Raw genomic sequence first — 25997 nt, 5'->3', positions numbered from 1 at the left:
GAAAATAAGGAAGGAAATAATGGAAAGTATACCAAGAGTAAAATGAAGACAGAAAATGAAGAAGGGCAGGAATACAAAATAACAGCACACTGGACGGTTGCCTACATGTTCTGTAAGAATAACATAGCCCCATTCTTTACATACAAAGAAAACTGCAAGCCGCCTCTGAGCTCCATGACTTTTTAAAGGAGCTGAATCTGCTGCCTCTGTATGGTCAAACTCCTTGGTGGCTTTCAATATTCTTTTTTACAGATGGAGTACTTTATTCTATAATCTATGGCACAGCATATTCCTTATAATCCTGTTGTGACATCAAAGCTAGCTGATCATGTAATTCTCTAGCTGTGACATCATAATTAGCCAATATAACAGTAGACTTTTTAGGATGTGAACAAACCCTTCCTGATGACAGAAAGAGTACCTGATTGGGACAGCTGTAGCTGCCCCAATCAGGTTCATGCATCATTGTGAGCACTCGGGCCCATGTACCTGGCAGATGGCGCAATCAGCTTTTTCTAAGCTTAAATTATCTATTAACTCATTCAAAAGGCGAATACCTTCCAACGTGGACATAACATGAAGACCAAATAAAACCTTAAACATATTTTAGGTTCCCTCTGGCCAGGGCCACCCATCGCGCCAGCAGCGCCTTGGGCAAATTGGCACCCCCCCGCGTTCCCCTTGTCAATAGGGGGAGGGGTGTGGTGGGGGGGGGGGGGTAAGAGCGGGTTAGTTTTTCTAACTCCCCGCTCCAGCACCTGGCAAGGAGTTAAACACTGGAATAGTGCATGAGTGCCTTATTTCAATGAAAACCTCCTCGCTCCCGCGTCGGAGACGGGCGATAATCATCTGAATAGGGTGCTGATGTAGAGCATCAGCACCCTATTGTTATTAAATGCGCCCCACCGCAGCGTGTGCAGTTAATAACAAAAGGGCGCCTGCCGCGCCTTCTCCCACTATGCTAGCTCGGGGGAACCTTTGAAAGACTCCACCACGCTGGCGTGGCTGGGGGCTAATGGCGCTCTGGAGGGTACGCCGCTCCGGGCGATTACCCGGCCGGCCCTGCCCTGAGGCTGGTCTTGCCTATGACTGAGCATAGCACACAACTAATTGGCCATTTTCAAAGCAGAGTTAAAGGTGCACTTACGATGTCTTGTTCCCCTTAGTCCTTTCTTGTATAAGTTCTCCTTTTGGGTTCACTGTGAATATTCTACAATCTGGCACTCCAACTTGCATGTAAGCAAATACATCCTGCAAAACAACAAGACATCTGTGTGGTAAGATATCTAAATACACATCATGAAGAAACAATGGAACAACGCAAAAATGAAAAACACATGACATTTGCACACTGTGGCCTGTTGAGGACAGGCCCATGTCGGGCAACATTTAGGAAAACGCAGCTCAGGGCGGGGGAAGAGACCTAGCTAACCTGAACGTGTTGCTGGAGAGCTGCAGCAGACATCTGTAAAATTCTACTCAGTTTAACAGGCATGGAGGACCAGCAAATATACCCAGTCGGCAGATTCTAACTACTACAAAGGCCTACTGCCATAACTCATTCTGCAGATTCAATAAAAACAAAATAACAAAATCAAAAATAGAATAGAGAAGATAGGTTACACAGATTCTCTGGCATGAGAATAATGGCTTCAGAGTCATAGGCTGGGAAAAATAACCTCTAGCATGAGGTGGGCGATTTTGCACACTTGTGTACCTCTGTGAAAACAGCCCTTTTATTGCACGCTCATTACAATGCAGATACACCCATACGATAGCCTGCATAGCAAAACCGCTAGTAGCAAGATCATGAAACATATAAGACTCTGAGGGTGGCTGGACAAGAAGGATGGCATGGCACTCTGAAGAATGTACCCAGGGGCAGATAATCAAAAAGACAGACGTAACGACTTCTTTTAGTACTGACACTACTGCACAAGATCCTCCGCTCTCCTGCTATCCTTACACACCCCACTTCTAAGCCCCTAGTGATGTCACACACATGTCACACATACACACACTTACTTCACTGATCTCCACATTGCTTCTGTAATGACTTGGGTAAATCAATCTTAACCAATAATGTTGCAGTGTTGGCCTTCTTTGGGCCTTGCACCTGAAACCACCATGGAGTAATGTACAGCAACATTTTGATATAAGGGACTATACAGAGTCACTTAGCATGCAAAGGACTGTCCTCTCATACATGTCTGAGAAGTACAAATAGGCTGCTGTAAAATGACTTGGTATCCTAACTCCCCTTTGTCCAAATTAACAGGAAAAGGTGTTGGTATGGGAACGGTCAGAGCATTTCTGCACATCATGGATACAAAAAAAATAATTCCACTGTAAGCAGCTGAATGTTGTGATGAATGAAGAAGCTTCGACAACATTTCAGTCTACTTCATCTAATATTTGAAGAGTTTTTTTTGTTTTTTAAATTATTTTATTATTTTATTCCAACAAACAATACAAACCAAACTTGCAGTGCATAAAATGACATTTTAAATATACATGGCTTCATCATGTTCACCGCTTCTCCCATTCCCTCCCCCCCGTCGAGCCTACTTCCTCTCATGTTCTGTTTCTGCGCCTTGCAATAGGGATTCCTCTCCCATGTGTTCCGTTGGGTCTCGCATTGGCCCAAATAACTCTGCTATTAATAGTTTCCAGACCATCAGGGTCTCTGTTTCCTCCTCCCCCCCGGCATTTCTTGCTTCTTGCCATACCGTGGTTTCTGCTTCAGCCCCCCCATTTCTGTAAATCTTTCCACCATACTTCTAGTCGTGGTCTATGGCATGCCTTCCACCCCATAGCAATTCTCCTCTTTGAGAGTACATACGCCAAGTCTTTCAGTTTGCTCACATGCTTGAGTTTACGTGGTCTAGGAAACCCTCCTATCAAGCAGGCCCACACTGTATCTACCACAATCTTGATACCTTTTTCCGCTAATCTGTGTGCCACTTCACCCCAAAAACGCTCAATGACTGGGCATGACCAGAACATATGCACCATTCCGGCATTCTCCTCATCACATTTGGGACATGCTTGCCGTCTTGCATTTTTGAATTTAGCTATTCTCTGGGGCGTCATATACGCCCTGTGTGTAATATATAGTTGCATCTGTTGTAGTCTTGCGTTCCTTGACACCTTTTTGTGATATCCTTGGGCTCGCTCCCACATCTCATCACTCATCGGGGCTCCCACTTCCGCCTCCCAGTCCTGTCTCAGTTGTGCCACCTCGTTCCCCACTTTGGACATCATCAACTCATATTCTAGATATCTCAAGTCCCCCCTTTGCTATATCATATATTGTATCTATGGTGGGGTCTGGTTCCTCTCCTAGTACCACTTCGGACCATTTCTCCCTGATTCTCCACACCACTCTATGATATGTGATATACTGGCCTATGTGTAACCCGGTTTCCTCCCCCAGCACTTCAAAGTCTTTTATAGTACCCTCTTGCCATATTTTATAGTCCCCTCTTGCCATATATCACCCATTGTTACTATCCCTACCGGTTCCCTGTGTTTCCTAATCATCATCCTTAGTTGCTTTTCTTTGTCCACCAGCGCCACTAATGGTACCTGCGGGGAACACGGGAATGGGTTCTCCATCACTTGGCATGCCCTGCACCATATCTTCCACCCAAGTATCATCATATTTGGATGCCCTTCCATAACTGCCTTGGGCAGCCACATAATTTCCTTTAAGTAGAATGGAGCACAGTCCTGTCGGAACAGCCTGGACTCAGAGGTCAGCTCTTCAGAGAGCCATTTAGCTACATATTGCAGCTGGCTTGCTATATATTAAACTTCATAGTTTGGCAGTTTTATACCCCCTTTCTCATATGAGTTTTGTAGCTTCCAGAGGGCCACTCTATTTCTCGTTCCATGCCAAAGGAAATCCCTGCACATGCCGTCTAATCTAGTAAAGAACCTCTTTGCTATCAAGTATGGTATGTTCCCAAAGTAGTGCAAGAGTCTCGGTAGGACCACCATTTTCAACATTGCCCCTCGCCCCATCATTGCTAAAGGTAACTTCACCCAGAACTTCATGCTGTTTTCAATTTTCTGGATCGCTACCTCTGTATTATGCTGATGTTCTTCTTCCACCGTATGGTATACATCTATCCCAAGATATCGAAATGTGCTAACCTCCCATGGTTTCTGTAACACCGGTAGCTGTTTTAACGGGATCACTTTATACCTACCCAATGGGAATATGCTAGATTTTTGGGGGTTCACAGCTATGCCAGACAGCCCCGCATATCTCCCCATCACCTCCAGAATGTACTGGAGGTTTTCTTCCGGGTGTTGTAAATACAGCAACATGTCATCCGCATACAGTGAGATTAAATGCGGTTCCCCTCCCACGGTGATGCCTATCGTGTCGTACTGTTGCCTCAGGTATATCGCAAGAGGTTCGAGGGCCAAAATTTAAAGCATAGGAGACCACAGACATCCCTGTATAGTGCCCCTACGGAGTTGCCATCTCTCTGATATCACTGCTCCTGTTTTAACTCTAGCCAAGGGCTCACTATATAACATTTTTGCCCACTGAAGATATCCGGCCCTATTCCATAACCAGCCAACGCCGCCATCATCCACGGCCATTTGACCGAGTGAAAGGCCTTTATTGCGTCCAACGATACAATTGCCAATTCACCTTTGCTCTCATTTACATGCTCAATGACTCGATGGAGTCGCCTAAGATTATTGGATATATTCCTATTTGAGACATAACCCGTCTGGTCGGGATGTATCAGTTTACCAATAACCCTCCTCAGTCTGTTTGCCAAGACAGCCGTCAGTATTTTACTGTCCTGATTTAACATTAATAGGGGTCTGTACGAACCACAGCTGTGACCAGGCTTATTTGGGAAGCGGTATTATTATCGCTTCTCTGAGGGACTCTGGCAGCCTTCCCGTTTCATACACTTCATTCAACATCTCTAAGAGCAGGGGGAGCACCTCTTCCTTATATGTTTTATAAAATTCGCTTGGGAGTTCATCAGCCCCCGGGGTCTTGCTGGTGAGCAACTGCCTCACCACCTATTCTAATTCTTCTAAAGTAATTGGTGCGTCCAGCTCCTCTCGTTCTTCCGCACTGATCTGCGGGAGTCCTATGTCCTCCAGTGTTTCTGCTATTTCCATGTGATTACTCTCCTCATCATCTCCATATAGTAATCTGTAGTACTCTACAAACTCCTGGTTAACTCCTTCCTGGGTATCCACTATGCTTCCATCCTCCCCCGTTATTGTTCTGATTGTGGGCCTAGGGGTCTCACTCTTGTATAGCCAAGCCAAGACCCTCCCTGGTTTGTCCCCTCCTGCATGCTCTCTCTCTATGTACTTCTTGTAGTTAAGATTACACAGTCTCTCCCAATGCACGCACATTTCTGCTGCAGCCTAAATATTATTTAATTGTTTTCCTTGGTATTATCTCCTCCCCTTAACGCCCTTTCTAACTCCTTCTCCGTGTCTTGCAGTTCAGCCAGGACCCCTCCTGGTAACCCTTTGGACTTTGCTTTAGCTAACCCCCTCATCACCACTTTAAAGGCCTCCCAAAGCGTACCTGCTAAATCCACACTGCCAGTGTTGATCTCAAAGTAGTTTATAATCTCCTCCCTAAAAATGGTATCTTTCAGCACCTCTGCTCTGAGGCGCCATGTCGGAATCCTTGCTCTTGGGGGTCGATATTGCCATCCCAGGATTAATGGCGAGTGGTCTGAGAGGACCCTCGCTTTGTATTCCGTCTGCGTAATCTCTGTCATTAACTCCTGTGTAGCAAACATAGTCCAACCTAGTATGTAGGTTTTGTGGAGCAGAGTAGTGCGAATATTGTCTCTCTTGGGGGTGGTGTGACCTCCATACATCCCCAAACCCGAAATCCTCCAGCAGTGTCTGCAGTGCTTTAGCAGCTGGGGCAGGTCTATCCATTTTTCTATCTGATCTCTCTACCTTAGGGTTTAGCACGCAATTAAAGTCTCCTCCCCAAATCACAGCCCCTCCCACACATGTGCTGAGTGTGCTGCACAAGGTTCTGAAATATGCCGCCATGTTTTGATTCGGGGCATACATATTTATAATGCTTATCTCCCTGTTTTCCACCAGTCCTCTCATTATGACCATCCTCCCGTCTGAAACAGCTGAAATGGGACATGCGGCGCCACCCAGGTGATCACTCCCCAAGTATATGCCGAATATGATGCGCCCACTACAGTCCCCTTCCATTTTTTCCAGATCATCTCCATATTATCCAGCGTCAGGTGAGTCTCCTGCAGCAGGGCTATATCTACTTTCTCTCTGCGTAGGTACAGCATAACCTTATTCCTCTTTAGATAGCTATTGAGCCCTCTGTCGTTCCAAGTAATTATCATAAGATCCCCCATGGCTTGTTAGGGTCCCGCTCCTCCCACCACAAGTGCAGTCCAAGACCAAGTGTATTTCCCTTCCGTGTAGGCTCGTTTCCCCAACTTAAACTTCCCCTAACTAAAAACACATCAAACACCCAAACCTCCCTCCCTTCCACCTCTCTTCCCTGCCCCAACAATACCCTCCCCAACTGTTGCCCAGCTCCATCCCTGGATCTCAGGCACCCCCACATCTAGCCCTTTCTGGCAATAGCCTGTACTCGTGGCTCAGCAGGGTGAAATCGCCCTAATGGCTGTCGTACTACTACTTCCGGGGGGTAGGTTGCCTTCATCCTGCTGCTCCTGTTTGCTTCAATATTTGAATAGAGTTAAGGAATATAAAGAACTCTACTCTATCCCCCACATCTAATACAAAATGGTGGTAGACCGTTGAAAAAGTTATGATGAGCAATACGTAACAGAATTGTTACAGAAATTACTGTTTGGTGGTCCAGTAGAAGACGTCACCAATATAACAAATTGGGATGAACTAGCTCAACTTAAAAAAAGACTCATTAGAACTAAGCTACAATCCTAAATCATGGTGCAATACTTGCAGAAAGGGACCTTTCCCCAAGGGCTGGTCGTTTGGAACGTAATAAAAATTCATACCACAGTGGAGCTACATCGGGAATAAGCGTGGGAGAGATTGGGTTATTCTTATAATAGATACAGCAACAGAGATGACTGAAAAAATGATTGACCTACAAACTTTAGAAGAAGAAATCAATCAAATAGTCCCACTTGATCTATACAAAAAAGATTAGATCCCCTCCTCACTGAGATGAATCAATTCAAAGATGAGACAATGAAAGATAGGGCCCGGAGAATGAAAGAGGCCCTGCAAAACTTCACCCATGAGAACGTTATCCGCTATACACAAGAAAACTATAACCACAATGAACAACAAGACTATGTGCAGAGCAATTATGGTAATGATTAAAAGAAAAGAGTAAGATTCAGGGAGAAGTCTTTCAGTTCTAGTGATGGTAGCAATAGTGATGAAGCAGGTACCAATTCTAGAGGGTACAATTTGCGCTATCCAGCAAGAAGGAATAATTTCAGAGGCAGGAGGAGTGGGAACCACCCCAATTGAGGAAGAAGAGGCAATGGGGAGCATTTTCTTTTTTAGACCTCTCTAAAAAACCAGACAACCAGACTTGGGACATGGAACAAAGAGTAAAACGGAGCATGCAAGCCTTGTGGTAAATCTCTCTACCTATACACCTAGAACAGAAGAACAAAGTTTGAGAAAAAGGAATGGGTTTTGTTACAATTAACACCCATAACACTTTCTTACTCCGCCAAGAGTTTTTCGGTTTCGTGAGAAAAGTCCACCTAAGACAGCTCCTTAAGGATAAAGAGCTAGATGACAACACAACAGACACTGTATTACATACAAAATCAACGTACTGTGTCCCGGTAGAAGCGCAAAGTGTTGAGGCAAGGGTATTGGAGAATAGAGTATTAAGTGATTAAGACCTGTTAGAAAAACAGAACATAGGGACTTCCACTTTATACAACACAAGCAAGAAAGAACAACTAGCTATCAAGAATCTGCTGAACAATGAGACTATTATAATTCGGAAGGCAGATAAGGGTGGTGAAATAGTTATCCAGAACAGAGGTGCGTATGTCCGAGAATATGAGAAAACTGATGAATGCTACATGTTACGAACAACTGATCAATGACCCAACTCAAAGATTACAAAAAATAATGACCCACAAGATCGAAAGAGCTAGACAAAGGGACTAGACAAAGGGGAAGATACCGCAATTCTACACACTTCCAAAGATTCACAAGTCCCTAATAGACCTCCATGGTCGCCCAATTGTATCTGGGGTGAATTCCATCCTAGAACCTCTGTCAAGATTCGTAGATGCGTTTCTCAAACCATTGGTACGCAGAATGTCCTCATATATCCAAGACGCAACACAGATCATTAAAGAAATAGAGGGAATTAACTTCAATCCAGAAGAAGAGGTACTATTAGGATTAGATGTAGTAGCCTTGTACGCAAGTATTCCCCCAAGGGGCAACAGAGGAAATGTTGGAAGAAAGACTACTCCTTGATCAGAGAGAAAACACAACACCGGTATCTTTCATTCTATTGTGTGTACAAATGACGGTAACCGAAAACGACTTCCATTTCAATGGAGCATTCCATCGACAGATACATGGGACAGGCATGGGAGCCACCCTGGCGCCTGGTGTAGCTCATTTGTATATGCAGTTATTTGAAACAAATAAGATCTATAATGAGACTAACCTCTACAAGGAACACATACAAATTTGGAGACGCTACATAGACTATATCCTGATTGTGTGGAAGGGCAATGAGACAGAGGATAAAAACTTGTGTGAGTGGGTTACTCCACAAGATAGATACTTGAAATGCACCCACAATTTAAGTAAGAAAGAACTTTAACTTTCTGGACATTTCCATCACTGACAAAGAAGAGAGAAAAGTACTCTTTGTAAAACCTTTCAGCAAACCCACGGATCGGAATTCACTTCTTCATTACGGCAGTTTTCACCCACGCCACTTCAGAGATAATCTACCACTAAGACAATTCCTACGGCTTAAAAGGAACAGCACCAAAAGACAAGAGTTCAAGAGGCTATCCAAGGGAACAAACAGATAAGGCCTTGAAGAGAGCCAGTAACAATAATCGAGAGTCCCTATTAGAAAATAAAGAAATGCGGACAGTCACAAAAGAAGACGAGAAATTGATTTTTGTGAACATTTACAGCAACCTCTCAAACTACAACAGAAATTGGAAGATTCTGGAAAAGGGGACATGCGCAATTAGCAAACCAATTGTACCCTTAAAAGAAGTAAGAATCATAAAGATCAGATAACACGCAATTATATAAGAATGAGGCTGCAAGGACAACAAACACCGACTGAAAAGTGGGGTTTCCCAACAATGAAGGGCCACTTTCCCTGTGGAAAGTGCGTGTGCTGTGCCCAAACCACTAAAAGTATGGAAGTCGATATTGGGTTAGCAAAACCATGGAGATAGACTAGCTTTACCAACTGTAACTCTAAAATGGTCATCTATGGAATATGGTGCCTGAGTAAAAAAAACTATACATATGAAAAACCGAGAGCAAAATCAAAACATGGATAACAGAACACAAGAGTTGTATAAAAAGAATCGGGTACAAAATGCACCACTAGTAACCCACTGGATTGAATTTATCCATACATCAGAAGAAATGAAATGGTCAGTTCTTTCCCAACTCAAACCTGGAAATGACACTAATATGGACAGGAGAAAACTGCTAGCTAAATGAGAAAATAGAATGGAAGGAATTATAAATTGGCAAGAGGCGTTGTTACTCGTACTTAGCCCGTTATTCTACACTAGGCCTCTTCGGATTTTACCAACATGAGTGCTCACTATGGTGACTTAACATTAGAACTTGTAAGATCAGCATGCTCCATGCAACACACCTTTACCCCAATGTCCATCCACTCTGAAAGTCCAGGGGCCCTTTGTATACCATGTAACGTGATATGAGTGCCCTCTATGTGGAAATGAAATTAGAACTTGTATGATCAGTATGGTCTATGCAACTGAAATCTTTCCCACTATGCATCCACTCTGAAAGTCCAGGGGTTCATTGTATACCGTATATGGCCTGGGGACAGTTAGCAATGTGTTTGGGCTAACAAAAAAAGAAAAGACTTGCAAAGTTTCTCCCCGTAACAAGTCGACAGTGCCCCCATGTGGGACTCCTAGAATACGATGAACATAGGTGTAGGACTAGCGCAAAATGTTGAACGGGGGTGAATTCTTTCATTTCCAGCCAAATGAATGGAAACAGGAACAAATGAAAAGAGCACTAGCAACGCCGCCTGAGAGAGCTCTGGGAAGCAGGAAGATCGACCCTGGGTTAATAAGAGGACACAATAGCGGGAAACATGTGAGTATGCATAGTCCATAAGGAACGCTAGCAATTATACTACCCTGAGGCAATACAAATAATCGGAAGAGAAAAGTGCAACGTAAAGCTGCTATGTCTCTCCTTCTCTGCCCAGTAACACGAACAACTGTGGATTAAGATCCATACGATGCATTTGTGTTTCTAAGCCGCATTACCAATGTTCAACAATATTAACGCTGAGAAACAGTGAAGTAACCACACCAGGTAAGAATGCTGCCCACCATCCACTCCATTAGGGATGCTAGATTTATCATTGCCAGTCGTGCATGCGCTAATTAAATCTTCGTACAAGCAGTTGAGATAACCAGGGTCCTTTTTAATTTAGGTACTGTAGCCACACACCTACATCCCTCCCCTATCCCTGAGGGAATTCCAAGTGTGCATAGCAAGAGTGCTCAGACTAGTAGTAAGATCGAACCAGGTAAGAGCACTAATGGCTACTAATCATTGAATTTTGAGAACGTTGGTGGATACCATTAGTACACTGCCGGAATGGTATTTATAAAAGACTCCGAGACAAGTGATGTTAAACACCAGAGCCAGACTACTGCTAGACAGTTACAAGTATGTGAAGTGTTAAAACCTGAGTATGGTCAATCTTTTCATTGGACAACTTTGCAAACATAGTTATCCCAAATGGGGTTCAGGTGGAGACAGAGACGAATATACATGCGCCTAAGTTAATGACAACTTTGTAGTTCTATAAACTCGCAAGACGTTACACATAATATGTATTTTTTTCAACCAGAGATAACCTGTATAGTGTATTCATAACCATACAAACATATTGTAACTGAGGCCAATGTTCCGGTCGTTTCAGGAGAGTAAAATGGGTCATTTAGAAATGAAGATGCCCAAATACATTGAGGTGAAGATAATTGGGTCACTTTTGGATTAAGAAAAAAGCCCCAGGCATTGTTTTTCAATGGAAACAGGAGACAGCAAGTCCCTGATGAATTTCCTGTAGTGTTGTAGTGTCAATAGACAAAATGGAATGAAACATGTTGGGAATTTGTAGTTTGAATTGTACGAAAGGGTGAAATTGAGTCTGTGAGGAATGAGTTGTGTTGTGTACTTTTCCATAGTGTACTTTATAGCACAAAGCACTTTATCTATTTCAGACTTGTTGTGATATTGTGGCTGTTTTCTATGTGTTTTACCATTTTTAAACAAAATCAAATTGAATAAAAATTGATATTTAACATAGTATGAAAATGTTTGAGTGTCAAATTTCCAGGACCTAATGAATAGCATCCCAGTGGAATAGGTGACTGTTAGGCAGAATTATATGCCATACCCTTTGGGAACAGCACACACAAATGAGACTACAAGTGACAGTACAATTTCACCTTTGGTACAAGCCTGTACTACACAGTTAAAGTGGTAGCAGTAGCAGAGCAGCCAGACTTATCTCAAGAATAAGTGAGCAGTATCAAATAGTTACACAAAGGACAGCAATTACTATGATTCAGGCAAACACTGACTCAAGGTTTTCAAGTAAAAGAATATACATGTATTTCACTCTTCAGTTGTATAACATTACACTATTATAAGCAGTCTAAAAATCACACTCTTAATACACCACACCATTTCCCTTAAATTCCAGACAAGTTAAGCTCACAAAATGAAGTGGGAGCAAAATGGCACTCCAGCAATTTAAAGGGGAGGGAAAGACAAAAGTTAACAGACATGGATCCACACCAACAGTTAAGTACTCAGGGCAAGCGAACAAGAGGGGCTACAATGATAAAATCAGAAAGAAAAGGCTTAGGGCCAAAGTCAATGGTTCAAAAGTATTTTGCTCAAGATAATACAGTTCAGGGTAGTTTGCGGTAAAGTTTGTGGCACGGTTTACGGACGAGGTTGGTTGGTAGAAAAGTTAGTTCAAAGAGAAGGGCAAGCCCTCGGATTGGAGAAAGATTTGAAACACTTTCACTGCGGCTAAACGAAACGCACAACCGGATTTGCACAGTACCTTAAAACGGAGAGGGAGCTGTAGCTGAGGCAGACGTTTCTGGTATTTCCTGCAGGCTCACGGAGGTTCCTGCACTACCCAGGGAAGAAACCAGCAGCAGAGCAAAGCAACAAATAAAAGGTGCGCTCCTTAAAACCCAAGCAGGGTCCGACCTTCCTGTCTATCCGGCCCACTGTAGCTCTGTACAGTGAATTCGACCAGAGGAGGGGTCCTGGCTTGCAGTTTGGGTGAACTGGTTGGTCCCACCAGCTCAAGGGAAGAGGTTTCCTGGAGGATCTTCCCTGTCGTCGGATTCTGGAGGTTCGGACCTGCAGCAGGGCTTCACCAAGGCGGTCCAGTCGTAGGGGGCCTCTTCTTCCAGTTCCTCATTGGTTCTTTCGTTCCAGTGGCGACTGCTCTTCCAGTCCCAGAGACCTGCTTTTTATGCAGTTTTCCCCCATTCATACAGCCTGCTGTCAATCACACAGCAGGGTGGCTGGCCTGGCAAGTCCCCTTAGCCAATCAGACAAGAGTGCGACTTTGGTTACCAAGGGAACCCATGGCAGGGGTCCTAAAACCCCTCCCTCACATCCTGCCTACCCAGACTCTCAGGCGCCTAAAGGAGGGCTTCTGTGTGGAAGCCTGCGGAAAAGCGATGAACAAAGGGACCAAACCTGGTTTGGCACGCAGAGTAAAACACGAGAAAGACTTTAACAAAAAGAAATGGCGAATAAACCCAGACGGAGCTAAAATAAAATGTATATGGTCAAGTGGGTTTATGTTTGAGGCTAATATAATAGCTCAAAGCATTACCACGTTTATATGAGATAATCGCGGTAGACATGTTAGGGTAGATACCACTGCCACCAGCCAAGTCTTAATGTAAAGGGGCAAAACAATGCCCCAAGAGGCACAGACAAAAAGGGATAAGAATGAACCCTATCCAATACTCCATGGAAGATGGGGTGTACTGGGTTTGTGGTTTAAAGTGACTAAGGTAAAGTTAATGGCAACTTTACCCTTTTCTGGGGGACAGTAGTCAGCCCCAGAAAATGGAGTTGGTGGGAAGTCTAAAAGACAACCCTGTGTGACTGCACTTAAGGTGCTGTGTAACACACATAAACAATGTGGTGCCATGGAATAGGTGAGGCTCCAGTGCCCAAGATCACACAAAAAGTAGAAACACACATAGCAAAACACATGTAAGAGTGGGAAAAAAGGCTCACACTCTTACCAGGTGAAAAAGATAATCCTAGAAATCCAGCAAAGCTGCTGAGGGACTCGGTAGGTAAGGGAAATTAACCATTTATGAGAATTCTCCCTAACAGTGACCCTCACTCTTCTGAAATGACTCAGACCCATGAGCATTGTTGGTTTTGATAAGGTTAGTTACCTAAAGAGGAGCTGCTCAATGGGATTGTTTAAATACCCTCGAGCCTCTATTTTGTTATAGAGTGATGAAGTGACCAACATAACACATGAGGCAATATGAGATTCAACCTGTATTAGCAAAACATATGAGGCTGGTTGAGTGAATGCCTACTAGGAAGATGGATTTTGTCATAATCCAACCAGGGCTAGCCTATCTGGCACAGGCTGACCAAACAGTGGCTGAAATGTGATTCTTCTAAACATTGTGGACTATTCTTGGTTCTCTAGATTTGCTGAATTCTCCCGGTCTTCCTGGGTTTTAGGGTCCAACCCTTAGCAGCGCTTTATCCCCAGAAGGATCATCACCTAAATGGTCTAGAGTTTCCACTCAAAATGCAATATGGACTCCTGAACTCAGTAAGGTGTAAGAGCCTATTCAAAGGACTCCTGGTCCTTATCAGGATTCCATACTCCAATGTACACAGTCCAAGGGATATAGTGCCCAGTACACCTCTTGACCTCTCAGACTGGCATTGTTTCCCTGGTGCAGGTATTTTTCTATCTGGCAGCAGATCCCCTTCCTATACGTCTTGACAGGATGTTCAGCATTCTGCTCCCAGCAAGTGTATTTCTTCTGTCACTTGCCTTAGCATATTCCCATTGTATACTCCTATCAGCAAGTATTTATTTCCCCTTGCCTTAGATACATTGTCAGACTGTATCATTCTAACTCATCAGCCAGGGTCTGCCAAACTGTGATAAGGCTTTAGCCTGAACAGTTTCTTGGTTCCCTGCTGTACTCCATGGAAAGCTTGAAGCAGCTGGTTCTCCTTTGATTTCAGTTTCATTCTCAGCCAGTGTCTGAGATATAGCCCTCAGGAGGCTTGTGGCTCCTCCGGTCACTGCTCGATATTTGCACCCTCTCTCTCTCTGGGATCTGCTCACTGACAGTCCCATTCTCTAGCTCTGATTAAGCACTTTTTTAAGAGCTTCAGATTAAGCACAATTCCCTTGATCGGTTCCCCCCTAGAATCTATATTGGCCCTCCCTAGTCCGATCTGTTTTGTTTCAATTGTTTCCTGTGTTTCGCAGGCACATTCACGTTCCTTACCTTTGTGATTAGTTGAGCCAATTCCCTGAGTGGAGGACACCAGGGGTTTAAAATCCCAGTCTGACACAATGGAGTCAGGCAGAAGTGCCTGTCAGTCATCACAGCTTCCAGTCTGGCAGTTTGTCCTCTATGTAGCTCTCTTATGGACATAGGCTCATGTGGGCACCAGCACATTTCCACATGGGTGTTTGCTGCTCCGGCCTCTCCCCTGTGCCCCATTAATAGGGGTGGGTGTGGGTATGTGTAAAGACTGGAGGGTTTTTTTCTGTACTCCTGCCCTCTATATGGCAGAGTAGAAGCACATAGCACCCCCAGCCATGATTCTCTATAAGGTAGCTATGGACGAGCAATCAAGGCTTAAGCTCTCAGGAGGTGATGCAGGCTGGTTCTTAACAGCGTAGGCCCCAAGCCCCCACAAAGGAATGTCCACACACTATGTTAGTGATAACACAGTTCTTTATATAAATAAGGTTCAAGTTATGTACACACACAATAACACTTTGTGCTCAGGCAATTCCTCTTTGACTTCGTTAAAATGCACCAACTGCTGACAGTTTCAAATGGCATACAAATCAATAGCAACCATAGACTTGGGAGGAAAACAAGTTGGTTAAACAATTGGCAGAATACTTGTCTCGTTATCTAGACACACTTCTGTGTGAGGATTCCCCCCACCTCTGCCACCTGTAAATAAAGTATTGATAAGCCCAGTCCATATATTGTTTAGCAGAGTCTTATTTCCTTCTACAAATGTTCTACTATCCGAATGTACATGGCTTAGCAGAGTTCGATGACGGGTCGTCGACGGATCATGCTTGAGTGAACTGCCTTTAAGGCAGGAGGCACGAATCGTCGAGATTCCTCGAAGAAAAGTTAAACAATGGCATTGAGGCGATAGCTTTGTTCCTTGCGGTGCTTGTCGACGATTGGTCGTGGACGTCCTGCGAAGATGAGTCATGCAGTGAACCTCGACGATGATAGTTTGTTGCCGCAAAGCAGATCAGTGAAGAATGTAGGCCCAGAAAGGGCGTCGGATCGTCGGCGGTTGGTGATCGGGACTCGACCACGGCTGGCTACCGAATCTTCGTTAGCGTCTTTGAAGACTTCGGGTGGCGGGAAACCCACCAGCGGTTTCTCCTCGGTTCGGTTGCGACCTTGACTTTGTCCGGCGGAACAAAGCGGTTGATGGTGATGAGCAAGGGAGTCCTTGATTCAAATGTCTTAGGCAGTGGAGCGTTGCAGCTGTGGTCGACGGCGATAGACTTCAATGTTCGGGTGCTTCGCTTCAGATTCCTCTGTGGTCCCAGTCTCCGGTCGGCAGCCTTTCGATTGACTGACTTCCAGGGAGCCTTGGTGAAGGTTAGCTGGTGCACGATGTTCCCTCATAGCTCGAAAAGACGTCTCCTAGCCAGGTCTTCTCTTAGATCAGTTCTTGGAGACACAACAGCTTTCGGATTGCAGCAAAGGAAAGCAGTAGCAAAGCCACCTTCTTCTAGCTGGGCTTCAAGGTAAACATCAAGTTTCGACTTCAGCTTCTGAACAATTCTAGTAAGTGAGAGGCCCCAAGATAAACTGTTCGGTCTCTCATTCACATTCCTGAGCCAAGCTCAGGCAGCCAATTATTCAGAATGGCATTCAGGCAGGCAGGCAGGCAATCAGGCTCACAGTGCATTCAGGCCATTCTTCTCCATCCAGACATTCACAACAAGGAATGTGAATTGGGACAAGCACCCAGCCATTCAGCACTCCACAGTGCATTCATACCAGTTTCGGGCAGGGCTGTCTCATTCATTGTGTCACACACCAGAAACCAGACACCCATAACATTAAATGTATATTGGTCACACACTCCAGTCACCCAGGTCCCATCCCAAGGGTGTACCCACAAAATACAGTCATTGGGAAGGCTCCAGCCAGTCTGACCTGGACTTAGCCACAATACCATATATGGAACTTCCACCCAACACCAGTCAGGGGAAGGGACAGAGTCAGAGCTTCCCAGGACTTTGGGAAAACAAGGTAACAGGCAATAGAAAGCAAGAGGCCACAGGGGCCATCTTGTCTCCTATCACGAATCAACTGATTCCAATGGCAGGGCCTGGGTATCCCAAAATTGAGGATATTCAGAGCACCTGTCAAATTCAGCATGGAGCTGCCACCAGCCCATACACTGCTCTGTGAGCCACCCACAGATGCCTGAAAACATACACTAGGTGTACAGGGTTGTACCCCACTCATGGGTGCCATAGGGGTCTCCCAAGGGTCTGTTCACCAAACCAAAAAGAGGAAGAGCTGCACTGCCAGGGGTCCCACATGGACTCCTGCGCAGAAAATAACAGAACACCCATGATAAAAGGAGTACAGGACAAGGACATGGAGGCCCTGTCCCTCCAATGCATTTCCAGCATCACAGTATGTACGAATGATATGCAACTCATTTCCAACACATAAAAGATGCATTTATCTACAGGTCTGGAGGGTTGTGCAGCTTGAAACTAGGTGGTCCTGGGTCAGCATGGAGGTAGAAAGTCCTTTCTACTCCCTTAGTTTCCCCCTGACAGGGACTTCTCATGAAGCATAAAGTGGTAGGAGGTGTAGTGGGGCATTCTGGGATTCCCCCAATATTCCGCCTCCAGGTGGTATATCACAAAGCTTGTGGGCATCCCCAGCCCACAGAGTCACCCTTACCTCTGTAGAATCTCCATTCAATGAGGCTGCCACGATGGTTACCAGCTTCTACTAAATCAGTTACTCCTCTTTCTGCCCATAACAAGGACACAGGTTTAAGTTGGAAGAGTGGTCATGGTGAGTGGACGTCTGTGGGAATGGGGGCTTTGAGGACTAGTAATACCAGAGTCACTACAGTCTCTACCTGGGCATCTGACTCCGTTTCCACACACCAAAGTCTCAAACTCAGATCACGTTGCTGTGAGTCTCTACCAGGTACCACTCAGAGTCTCGTGTGCAGAAAGGTTATTCCAGTAACTTGCATCCCAACAGGGTGAGTGGCCATTCCCGTGTAGTCACTAGTTGGGTGTAGTCACCAAGTTGTCTCAGGGCCTCTTGCTGTTACTCTAGGTTCCTCTTGAGGAGGCGACAGTGTCTCCAAGAGGGGAGCCCGGAGGATGACTAGGGGCCTGATGGGGATTCATCAGCCTGCCTTCGGGTCCTGAACACATTACCTTCAAGCCCACTTGACCTGATACCCTCGGGTCTGGCACGCATTATAAATAATAAAACAAACAAACTTTTGTTCCCATTATGGCTAAACCAATGCTCCCTCATGCCGAAAGGCCTGATGCTCGACCTAGGCAACAGCCTGCCATATCTAAACACCTTAATGTTCTTCCACATGCGTGTTCCTCCTCCCACATCACCCAGTAAACAGGCTGATGTTGTCGCATTCTGTCTGGAATCCTCCCAGTCACACTACGAGAATGCCAACTGTCTCCCCTCTCCCCCCTTATGTTTCCTCTCCATATGTCTCAACTTTCAACTTCTCCACATTTCCCTCTTCTTGTACTCATTTATTTTGCCCCTTCTTCACCTCCTTCCATTCCACTCCCCCGCCTCATCTTGCTGCTCCATTACTTCAAACTCCCACCCCAAGCTTTTACCCATGTTGGCTTTTCATTAGTGGGTTTCTACACTCCACTCCACTCCGGCTGGGCTAGGTCTAGGGTACGGACTCACAACTGATTGCAGTAGGTTCTATTGCTTAGGGATTGGCAAGTTCTCCCAAGGTTCTCGTGCCCAAGTCTATCTGTGCTCAGTTATCTTTTTTTCCACTGCAAACTAAGAAGGCCAGTCCGTCATCTTGGATGCTCACCTGGGATGGTAGTGCTAAGCTCTGCAAGTGGAGTTGTCAGGGCCCGCCTCTGCTTCATGGCTCATCCAACGCGGGAGTGGCGTGACTGTCAGGAGTAGGCTGTACCGATTTGTATCATGGACCTTCACACGGCCCATGTACCACGTGTTCTGTTGTACTAGATCCCTGGATTCCTGTATAAAATCTTGGTCCCGAAGTCCCAGATCACCTGTGTTGAGAGGGAGACCTTGAGGCTAAATCACTCAGTGGGTGGTGTCGCCTGGTCCAGACTCATCCCCCAACACAATGGGACAATCAGGGAGACACTGTCACAGAGTCAATCACCTAGATTTGGGTAGTTCTAGACATGCGCTATGAGAACTGTTTTGATAAAGGAATATGAATACTGTCAACTTGAAAATATCTGTTAATTTAAATCACTTTCCTGCATAAGGAACAATAGGTTAGAGGAGAGGGGGCAGGTGAGAGGTAAAGCAGAACACCTGAGATTGGAGGGGGAGGTGAAAAGGAAGAACTCCAGATATAGAAGGAAAGAAGAGAAGGGAGGAGGGGTGGAGAGAGGAAGCAGAATGAAAAAGGACCACGAGAGAGTGGAGGAGAGTAGGTGGGTGAGAGCACAAGGAGAGGAAAAGGAGAAACATAGGACAGAGGAGAAGAGTCAGGGGAGTAGGAGAGGATGAATACAAGGTAACCTATAAAAAAGGAGCATTAGAGTAGACCATGGGGGCATTTAACCGTCAGGGAAATGAGTGCCAATAGGAAGGCCAATACACCACCAAGACCTAACCAGGAGGAATCTTGTGCAGTTGGAGGAATAAGCACCAAGCATGGCGTTGAGGAGGAGCAGGAGAAGAAAGTAGAAAGCCCTTAGGTAATAGCATGTGGCAAGATGTCCAAGAGGAGAGAAGGAGGGGCTTGTGGGGAACAGGGCCAGGAATCCAAAGCAGGGAGAGGGTGAGACTCTGAAGAAAACAGGCAGATGACACCCCCCCCGTCATGAGTATTTGTATGTGTATTTATTTTTGTTACGCCCCAAAAGCCCACAGGCATCATAGCACAGACATAAAGACAGAGGACTACAAGTTAAACAAGACGGGAACATGTGGCCTAGTTCAAGATACTAGATACGTTATGTAAATAGCAGTGTTTTCAATTTCTTTTTGAAAATCTGAAAATTGGCTTCTAGTCTGAGCATGGTTGGCAAGCCGCTCCATTTTAGGGATGCTTTAACTGGGAAAGAGCATTCCATTCCCTTTATTTGTCCAAGTGATCTTAACAAGACCTTGATTTTTGGATCTCAGTGACACCTGACTGAACACGTGAGTGCCGGTTGCGAAAGTTACGAAGGAAAGGTAAGGGGGAAATAGTGGGGGGGGGTACAGGTGGTAACGGGTAGCAGGGAAAGAGTAGGGCCTGTGTGAGTGATGATGAGGCTTTTCTGATCTATCCTTTATATGGCCATTAGGTTTTGGTAAGAAGTGAAGAGAAAAAGAGAAGTGGTATCCTAGCCCGAACGGGGTAGAAGGCGGCGCCACGTAGCATTGTCTCGTCCAGTGCAGAATAAATAAGTGAAATTACAGAGAAGACTCTATTGAGTAGACTCGGAGTAGTTATTTAGAAAATTCTTTTTCTGGGTACGAAAAGATTCTTGGAGAAGAGTAAGAGGGTGTAAGAGGTGGGGATTGAATGAGAACAGTAGGTGAAACGGGAAAATGAGTGGGAAAAAAGGGAGCAACGGGGAAGAAAACGCACGGAGGCAGTGGATGTGCATGATAAGTGTTATATGTGCTTTCGTGTTCTGTCCATTTTTTGTCAAGGATATCCAAGTACTGTAGTTAATTTGTGGTTAAATTGGCAAACTATGCAACAATGAACTGTTGAATTTGAACATGCAATAACTAAAGGGTTAACGTTGAAAGGGGGAGCATACATATATACATACAAATTACAAGTAAGTGACAAAGTTCGTGATATATTATTCAACTGGTGAAGAAGTGATTGAGTGGAAAGGGAGGTCAAAAGGTAAGTACAGACAGAGGGAGGGAAGGAAACACATCAACATGGGAGGAATAACACCACTAGCACATATTTGTCAGCACATTCCGTTATACAGTGAAAAAATACAAAAATATCATGATCAATGGTTGACGGAGATAAAAGGGGACAGTGTGACGCCAATCTGGCCAGAGGGTGGGTCATTCGACAAGAGAGTATTGGATCTAGTATCTACACACTTGTTAGCAAGGTATAAGGGGAAACAAATGCAGAAGGGAAGTACTAGACCTATGGCAAATGTTTGAGGAAGTTGCACCTGCAGCAGAGGTAAGCAAGGAGAAGGGGAATGAAACACAGAAAACACAGGAAGAGGTAAGTGGAACACCAAAGGCGAGTGCACAACCGCTACAGCTGAAGGCGATACAACAAAAATATACCCTCTAATGTCCAGACCAGCAGTAGGATATAGTGAGCCCCTGTATGTACCAGCCTGTCCAACTCCTACACCTACAACAGGAGCAGTTGCCACAGCACCACCCCCTTATGATAAAGGAGGTTTGTATGGCCCAACAAGCGCACCCCCCGTGAATTTAGCACATATCACTGGAGAATTAGACCGCCAGCTAGCGCATACACAGATAGAGATAACGCGGCTACGAGCATTGTGCGATAGGAGCCAGATGCTGCCAGGAGGAGGAGAGGTGCCACCATTATCTACAGCGGATCCAACACCAACATTAAGCACAGCAGGAGAAGTGGTGCAAGCAATCTCGGAGCCAGCACAGTCAGTATCATCACAGGAAACACGCACACCACAAGGGCAAGAGAAGGAGTGGCGGTCGGGGGAGTTCCTATTCCATCTGAATGACAAGCCTGTGAGAATTATACGCCCACCTACCCCAGAAAGTGAGAGAGGAGAAGGATGTGAAGGGAACAATGAACAGGTGTCAGAAATAGAAGAAGTGTGGAGTGACTTAGACGAGTATGAAGAGGCAGCTGCCGAGACAGGGTCCCCACTGCCAAACCGCCGGTACCCAGACACACCATCGCCACCACTATGGGCAGGGTAGGTTAAGACAGCCAGAGGGAAATATGATGGTAAATAAGACAAAGAAAGGTGCAGTAAGTAAGATAGGGAAGAAACACAAGTTGCAAATTCCATTGATACATAAAGGAGCAGGTAGGCCACATTATATTCCGTGGGGACAAATGGACAAAAACAACTTGCTAAAGGTCCTCCCCCCACTGTCGGGAGGGGCCAGAAAATGGATACACGCCTTTGAGAAAAACACAGTGGGAGTGCCGCTAGCAAGAGGGGATGTGAAGAGCTTATTAGTGTCAGCAATCGGTGACCAAGCAGACGCAGTGTGGGAAAGAGCCGGATTCCCTGGAGTAACGATGAGTTGTGATCTCCACCATGGATCGGCGTTCAATAATGTTCGAGCACAGGTATGGGATGCATTGAGGCGCATGTTTCCCGATATTCCGGATTTACATTTAGTGATGCAGTGTAGGAGAACGAGGATCCTACGCAATTCATACTACTGGTGCAGGATTTATGGAGAAGTGAAACTGGCACGGCATGGAACCAGTCCACCGCCTTGTTTTATTTTATCATCAAAAAGGGGTTCCCGGAGGAGGTGCAGAAGGCCTTGGACAAAAAAGCTGGGATAGAAGCCAAGGGCTGGCCTGAAATACAGAGTATAATTGTGCACCACTGCAGGAGGATCAAAGAAAGAGAAAAGGAGATAGCACAAAAAAGGTTGGCAGACGAGGCGAAACTGGTACAGAACAAATTAGTGAAGGTCGCCACCGTCAACGCCAGCGCAACCACAGACCGAGAAAACGAGGGACGAAGGAGCAGGGAACAGACCAGCAACAATAGCAGCACTACGGGCTAAAGGAGGCCAGGACAGTGGAACGGAGAAGAGCAATACGGTGGACAACAGTGGCAAGACCGACCGGCAAGAGGAAGAGGTGGGTACCGTGGCCAGAGAGGGGTGTTTGGAGGTATGGGAAATAGGGGATTTGGCGGCCAAGGAATGAGAGGCGGACCACAAGGGTCATGCTGGAACTGTGGGAGATGGGGACACTACTCTAGAGATTGTAGAATACGGCCTTCAGGGTATTTCCAGGGGCAACAGCCCATGGAGAACGAACAAGGTTGGAAGTGGAAGACAACAAGACTACTGCTATAACGAACCTCAGGTACAGCAAGGACAGCAACCACAACCAATGGTAAGGCAAAATGCAGTGGGAAGCGTGACCAGTAATTGTTATGCAACATCTGCCAACGGTGCACCTGCACCGTACCGTGGCGTGACAGTGATCGGAGATAATGTCTTCTCCGTGCCAGGGCAAGAAAGACATTCAGATTAGGACAGCCCACAGGGAACACTTGCATGTCCAGTCCTATCCACCACCCTATGTGCAGAAGAGGACCCACTAGTGGGGGCAGAGATAGGAAAAAAGCAGTTTATCTTCATGGTAGACTCTGGAGCAGAGAAATCATGCCTTATGGAAGGCCGGTTTCCGCTCTCAGGCAGGAATTTAGAGACGCAGGGGTTCTCTGGGGCTATTTTAAAAGTTCCTTACACTAAAGATCTTGATATAACGGTGGGGGGTAAAACCGTGCGTGCACCCTTACTCTACCACGAAGACGCGCCAATAAATCTGTTGGAGAGAGATTTGTTAAGCAAGTTGAATATGACAATCTCTTTTACAGAACGAGGAATAGTGTGCTCAACACCAGGAGTGTGCCCAGTACGAGCAATGTTGATGATCAGCACAGTGATGAATGAAGTTGTGGTGCGAGGGGTACCCATTGATATAAGCATGTTCATATATGGTAGCAAGGTGTTGGCACGGGTGGTGCCAGAAATAATGAGAAAAGAATGGAGAACACCATCAGATTTCATATTCCGCCCAATTGCACACACAGACATTGTACCAGGCACGATAATGTCCATAGACATTGAGGCAGTTCAAGTATCCAGTAAACGTATTGTGGTCATAGGACTGGACGCGCAGAGGTGCGAGTGGAGGACTGTGTTATGCATAGACCCAAATGTAATGCTACGAGACATAACAGATTAGGAATTGTTCACCGATGGTGAGGATGATGGAGAAATAATAATGGAAATAAGCATACCATGTGATATTATGGTCCAATACAGAGAGGTACACAACCCATTGATGGCTAGCGTTAAAGCGCCACTGACTATATTTGAGGAAGACATGACAAAGGTAGCACCTGAAATTTGGACTACTGGGTCCCACGATGTAGGGCTGCTGCATGAGGTGACACCAATAAAAATAAAACTCAAACCAGGTGCAATGCTGCCGAGAGTAAAACAATATCCCATATCAAAGGAAGCGGAGGAGGGAGTTAAACAAACGATAAATGCACTCCTGAAACAAGGCATTATAGTGCCATCAACCTCCCCATGCAATACAGCGATTTTTCCGATCAAAAAAGCAAAGGGAGGGGCGTGGAGGATGATCCAGGATCTCCGCCCACTCAATGACGTCATTCAAAAAGAGTTCTCTAGTCCCTAACCCGGCATCAATACTGTGTAGTGTGCCAAAAGAATCAACATGTTTTACTGTAATTGATTTGAAAACCGCCTTCTTCTCAATACCTCTTGACCCAGGATCCCGATATTTGACAGCATTCACATTAGAGAGCAACAGGTATGAACATTGCAGACTCCCACAGGGATACTGCGAAAGCCCCAGCATTTTTAACAGGGTATTTGCGGGAAGACATTGGAAACATAGATGTAGAAAGCACCATCATTCAAAATGTAGATGATTTGCTCGTTTGTAGCCATACAGAAGAAAAGTGTCGAGAAGATTCGATAACACTACTGAATGTGCTAGCTGCCAAAGGATACAAGGTAGACAAAGGGAAATTGCAATACAGCCTTGCCGAGGTTGTATACCTCGGACAGCTGATATCAAAAGATGGGAAGCGAATACTCCAAGACGGAGCAGCTGCTATACGCAACATAATAATACCAAAAACTGTGAAAGACATGCAAACATTTCTTGGCATTTGTAATTATTGCCGAGCTTGGATCCTTGATTATGCGGCATATACACGTCCCTTACTACAAGCATTAAAAGAAGCACAGAAGAGTAGGGCGACAATAAAATGGACGCAGGAAATGATAACACAGTACTCGAAACTAAAAGACCTTATTGCAGATGCCCCAGTCCTCGCGAACCCAGATTATGAGAGGGAGTTTTTCTTATTTTCAAACTGCAATGGGACACTGATGACAGCAGTACTAACACAGAAGACATCACTAAGTCACAAACCATTGGCTTACTACAGTGGGACACTAGATCCAGTAATGCAAGGTAATTTCGCGTGCGAACAGGCCCTCGCAGCTGCAGCCTTCGCGATTGAAAAAAGCGCCACCATTGTCATGGGATGTTCGGTAACGCTATATGCGGAGCATTCCTTGTTCACCATCCTTGAGCGAACAAAATCAACACTAACGACCCAACGAGCAACAGCGTATGAAGTAATATCAAGCCCCAACGTACACATTGTGAAGTGCAAGACAGTAAACCCTGCAACATTTATTACAGAGCCATGCACGACAGAGGACATACAAGAACACTATTGTGCCACATATGAGGGGGAAGGTGACGATATCCCTAAAGCAAGTGAGAATGCCCTACAGGAGGGAGAAATATACTTCATAGATGGGTCAGCAGCAATAGACCCCAGAGACAGGAGAAAAACACGTCGGAATGGCGGTAGTGAGCATGGAGGAAGATGAATATGAGACAATTGTGCAAAAGCGCCTTCCATCCCATTATTCAGCCCAGGTGGCAGAATTAACTGCATTGATTGAAGCACTGCGCACTGCTAAAGGCTGTGCAGTGACAATTTACTCAGACTCAGCCTATGCAACTACCACAGTGCACTCAGGACCGTCACAGTGGCGTAGAAGGGGATTCAGGAGGGCAGATGGTTCCCCAGTACAGCATGCAAAATTGTTAAATGAGCTGATAGATGCATTAGCAGTCCCATCAGTATTGGCAGTGGTGAAGTGCCAAGCCCATACCAACAACATAGACACAATCTCATTGGGAAACGCGGCAGCCGACGCAGCCGCGAAGGAGGCCTCGTACTTCAATATGACACCAACACTTGAGTGCATCACAAAAGCAACTACAATAGACCCACGAGAAGAAGCATACACTAATACCCCAATAGCACAGATAATAGAGTTACAAAAACGTGCATCCCAAGAGGAGCAAGAGCTGTGGAACAAACGGGGATGCACACAATCAGCCACAGATCTCATTTGGAGACAAGAGACGACAGGGAAGGTTGTAATACCCATAGC

General features: G+C 45.4%; 1 protein-coding gene across 4 annotated transcripts in view; it reads right to left on the bottom strand.

The window, feature by feature from the left end:
* Positions 1 to 25997, bottom strand: part of LPIN2 (lipin 2) — an 819298-nt gene that overhangs the window by 29611 nt on the left and 763690 nt on the right. For all 4 annotated transcript variants that reach the window (XM_069620856.1, XM_069620855.1, XM_069620857.1 and 1 more), the window contains one exon: positions 1148 to 1251. In XM_069620856.1, the coding sequence (XP_069476957.1) occupies positions 1148 to 1251 (104 nt within the window). The remainder of the gene's footprint in view (positions 1 to 1147; positions 1252 to 25997) is intronic.

This window comes from Ambystoma mexicanum, chromosome 5q (genome assembly GCF_040938575.1).
Source record: "Ambystoma mexicanum isolate Mex_15411 chromosome 5q, UKY_AmexF1_1, whole genome shotgun sequence".
Taxonomy (NCBI): domain Eukaryota; kingdom Metazoa; phylum Chordata; class Amphibia; order Caudata; family Ambystomatidae; genus Ambystoma; species Ambystoma mexicanum.
Note: the sequence above shows the minus strand (reverse complement) of the source record. Positions and strands in the feature narration are given on the sequence as shown.